The sequence below is a fragment of the Chiloscyllium plagiosum genome, chromosome 25 (genome assembly GCF_004010195.1).
Source record: "Chiloscyllium plagiosum isolate BGI_BamShark_2017 chromosome 25, ASM401019v2, whole genome shotgun sequence".
Classification (NCBI taxonomy): Eukaryota; Metazoa; Chordata; class Chondrichthyes; order Orectolobiformes; family Hemiscylliidae; genus Chiloscyllium; species Chiloscyllium plagiosum.
Window position 1 is genome coordinate 51,908,638 of NC_057734.1, and position 4,371 is coordinate 51,913,008.

At 49.8% G+C, this 4,371-nt stretch overlaps 1 protein-coding gene across 1 annotated transcript in view; it reads right to left on the minus strand.

Annotated features, from left to right (window-relative positions):
- Positions 1-4,371, minus strand: part of LOC122562435 (T-box-containing protein TBX6L-like) — a 17,202-nt gene that overhangs the window by 9,779 nt on the left and 3,052 nt on the right. Inside the window, exons 2-4 of the mRNA XM_043715292.1 lie at positions 4,192-4,339; positions 3,739-3,841; positions 660-824 (exon numbers count right to left, since the gene is read on the minus strand). Of these exons, the coding sequence (XP_043571227.1) occupies positions 660-824; positions 3,739-3,841; positions 4,192-4,339 (416 nt within the window). The remainder of the gene's footprint in view (positions 1-659; positions 825-3,738; positions 3,842-4,191; positions 4,340-4,371) is intronic.

Genomic DNA, 4,371 nt, shown 5'->3' on the forward strand with positions numbered 1-4,371 from the left:
GATAGAATGGCTTGTGGGACAGAATGGCCTGTGGGATAGAATGGCTTGTGGGACAGAATGGCCTGTGGGACAAAATGGCCTGTGGGACTGAATGGCCTGTGGGACAGAATGGCCCGTGGGATAGAATGGCCTGTGGGATAGAATGGCTTGTGGGACAGAATGGTCTGTGAGATAGAATGGCCTGTGGGACTGAATGGCCCGTGGGATAGAATGGCCTGTGGGACAGAATGGCCCGTGGGATAGAATGGTCTGTGGGATAGAATGGCTTGTGGGTCAGAATGGCCTGTGGGACTGAATGGCCTGTGGGATAGAATGGCTTGTGGGACAGAATGGCCTGTGGGACAAAATGGCCTGTGGGATAGAATGGACTGTGGGACAGAATGGCCTGTGGGATAGAATGGCCTATGGGACAGAATGGCCCGTGAGATAGAATGGCCTGTGGGACAGAATGGCCTGTGGGACAGAATGGCCCGTGGGATAGAATGGCCTGTGGGACAGAATGGCCCGTGGGATAGAATGGCCCGTGGGACAGAATGGCCTGTGGGATAGAATGGCCTGTGGGACAGAATGGCCTGTGGGATGTGGCCAGAGAAGCAGGAGGAGAATGAAATAAATCTGCAGGGTCAGGTGTCAGGGGTTGGGGGTCAGGGGTCACCTACATGTCCAGACTGATCGAGCATGTTGTTGGTGAGCTTGAGCTTTCGGAAATGGATGGTCTTCTTCATCCAGTGAGTGCCCAGGGCTGGGGAATCCGGGTGGATGTAGGTCACACATGGCGGCTGTGGTTCTGATTTCCCACACACTGCCCACTGGTCTTTGTACCACTGCAGACAGAAACACAGCAACATTACCCCACTGGGAGGAGAGACCATTCTCCCCCTCTCACCCAGGAGGGACTGGCTTTGACCCAGACTATCACTTGGAACAGGAGCAGGCCAATCAGCCCCTCAACCCTGCTCCAGTATTCAATAAGATCATGGCTGGCCTGTTACCTAACTCCTGCCTTGGGTTCATAGCCCTTGCTTACGAAAAATATGTTGATCTTAGATTATAATTTAATAACTGAATTAGCATCGATCATCATTTAAGAAAGAGCACTCTAAAGCTGCACTACTCTTTGTGTATAGAAGTGTTTTCTAACATCTCTCCTGAAAGGCCTGGCCCTAACTCTTGGACTATAGCCCCTGGTTCTAGAATCTTCATTCAATGGGAAATTGTTGATCTTTATCTACCCTGTCTTTCCCTGTCAGTATCCTGTAAACTTTGGTTAGATCACACCTTAACCTTGTAAATTTGAGTGAAAACAGGCCTTATTTGTCTAACTTTTCCTCCTAAAGTAGCCCCTGAAGTCCAGGTATCATCCTTTGTAAACCTGCATTGTCTAACTGCAGCATAAACTATGTATCTTTATACTCCAGCCCTTTAGATATGAAGGCCAGCATTTCATTAGCCTTTTTGATTATTTTCTATTTATGGCATTTTAAAGAATTATGCACCTGAACCTCCAAATCTCACTGTATTTAACTAAAAAACACCCTGATCAATCCTTTCTTGGTCCACATTGGATAACTCACAGTTGCTTCTGTTAAAATCCATCTGCAACAGCTTTGCCCATTCATCGAATCTATCAACATCTTGTTGTAAGTTTGGATTATTGTCAACATTACCCAATTTTGTGCTGTCAGCAAAGTTGGATATTTCATTTGTCTTGTCGTTATCTAATTTGTTAATGATATTGTGAATAATGATGGACCCAACATCCCTGTGGGACACCACTAGTCTTGACCTGATGAAGGGCTTTTGCCCGAAACGTCGATTTCCCTGCTCCTCGGATGCTGCCTGACCTGCTGTGCTTTTCCAGCACCACTCTGATCTAGGCTCTGATCTCCAGCATCTGCAGCCCTCACTTTTGACTTGTCTTGACCTGTCAATGTGACTACTTACCCATTATGCTAACTCTGTGTTTCCTGTCACTCAACTAATTTGCTATCCACAGAGAAAGTGAGGAGTGCAGATGCGGGAGATCAGAGTCGAGAATGTGGTGCTGGAAAATCGACATTTTGAGGAGCAGGAGAATCGACATTTTGAGCATAAGCTCTTCCTCATCAAATTGTTCTAATTTGCTATCCATGTCAGTAATTTGCCCTCAATGTCATGGGCTTCCACCTTAGCTAATAGTCTATTGTGTGCAACTTTATCAAAAGTCCATATAAACAACATTTATCAACTTACCTCTGTCACCTCTTCAAAAAGCTTGATGAGGTTTGCGGGCATGATCTGTCTTTCACAAATCCATCCTGACTAACTGATTAACTGAAATGTTTTGAGGTGATCAGTTACCCTCTCCTCGATTATGGACTCCAACAATTTCCCCACCAGAGATTTCAGGCTCACTGCTCCATAATTACCCCATTTCCCTCCGTCACTCCTTTTAAAGAGTGGAGTGGTAGGAGCAACTTTCAAATCCAGAGGTACAACTCCTGAATCCAGGGAACTCAGGAAGATTATTGGTTCGGCAACGTACCCTCCTCCCTCCTTTAACACCCGTGGGATGGAAACCCTCAGGTCCTGGGCCAGATACAGAAGTGGCTGGAAAAGCTCAGCAGCAACTGTGAAGAGAAATCAAAGTTAATGTTTCGGGTCCGGTGACCCTTCCTCAGAACACTGGGCCCTGAGGAAGGCACACTGGACCCGAAACGTTAACCGGTTTCTCTCCACAAATGCTGCCAGACCTGCTGAGCTTTTCCAGCAACTTCTGTTTTTGTTTCTGATTTACAGCATGTTCTTTTGGTTTTTAATCAGACCCTGGGGATGTGTCACTCTTCACTTCTCCATTAATTTCCCCAATATTGGTGGGTGATTACTTCAACTAATTTTATTTCGGTCCTGTCCCTGATCCTCTCGTAGTTTCTTTGGGACTTTTGGCAAGCTCTCCTCTTCCTCTGCTGTGACTGTTGTGGTGGTGTTTCCATGGTCTTACCAGGCCATAGCGGCTGCTCGCTCATTACAGAGAGAAGTGACTGGTGACTGAGGCCCACCAGACCTCAGCCAAGGGAAGGGGTGGAGAAGTAGAGTCCTTCACTGTAACCTCAAACCAATGATGGGAATTGAACCCACGCTGTTGGCATTACACTGCTCTGTGAACCAACAATCCAGCCAACTGAGCTAACCGATTCCCTCTGCTGTGAATACTGAAGCAAACTAATCATTCAATGTGTTTCCCATGATTCTCAGTCTCAGCCTTCAGTAGACCAATCGTACTCTTCACCTCTGGCTTTCCCTTTATATTACTATAAAATCTCTTCTTATGTCTTTTGCAACTTTCACAGTCTCCAGCTGCTCCTCTGGCCTGGGTTAGACCCAGAGCATCATCCCACAGGCCACAGGCTCCTCTCTGACCTTGGGTTACTGCAGGAACTGAGTGTTGAGGGACCTGGGAAACGGAGCTGCCAATATCCCCGGGCCCTTGGTCCCCACCCAGCGCTGGAGGAATTCTAGGGCAACATCAAGGTCAGCAAAAGTGTCATATAAATGCAGAGTGGACCGGGTACAGAGTGAACACCGATAGGGTGGTGGGGGGAGGGGGGGGGGAGCGCTTCACTTGGGTTTGGGAGAGAGATGGCGTGAGGCCTAGCTGTCCCTTTCACCCTGGATCCCATGAAACCCGAGGTGAAAGGCAGATCTGAAGTGCTGCGACAACTCTCGGCCCCCCACCCCCTCCCCGCGTGTGGTGCTCACCTTGTACCGCATTCCATCAGCCGGCACCAGGTCAACCATGACGGTGTAACGGGAGAAAGGCATTAACCCTGACACGTTGATGTTACACTGAGGGAACATCCTCCTGAAAAAGACAACAATCAAAGCCACCTTGGCTCTCTCTGATCCTCTCCCTACCCACTCCCGACTCCCTCCTCACTCCCTCCCCGTCGCCCCCAACCCTGCCTGGGGTCAGTGTGGCTCAGCCAGCAGAGGTGACCAGGAGCCTCGGAGCCCCCACCAGCTCCTGGGGACGTGCCGTTGGGGGCAACTCACTCCAACCAGCTCGGGGAATCCTAACTCCCTACAAACCCTCACAGGGCCTCCACTCCCTGAGGCTGGCATCTCAGTGGGCATGAGATCTGTGCCACCCTGTTACCCGTTCCCCACACCCACCCCCTTCTCTCGCTGCCCCCCCCCCAGAGCAGACCTCACCTCCCCGATTTGTTGATGATCATCTCGGTGCCAACCGCGTGGAACGTCTGCCACAGAGCCTGGTCCTGCAGGGTTACCCGGACACTGCTCCAGGGGTCCGTCTGATCGGCTGTGCCTCTCACACAGCGGGACGGCTCGAGTTTCAGCACTGGGCAAACGGGAAAGGGTTCGGTGATCCCG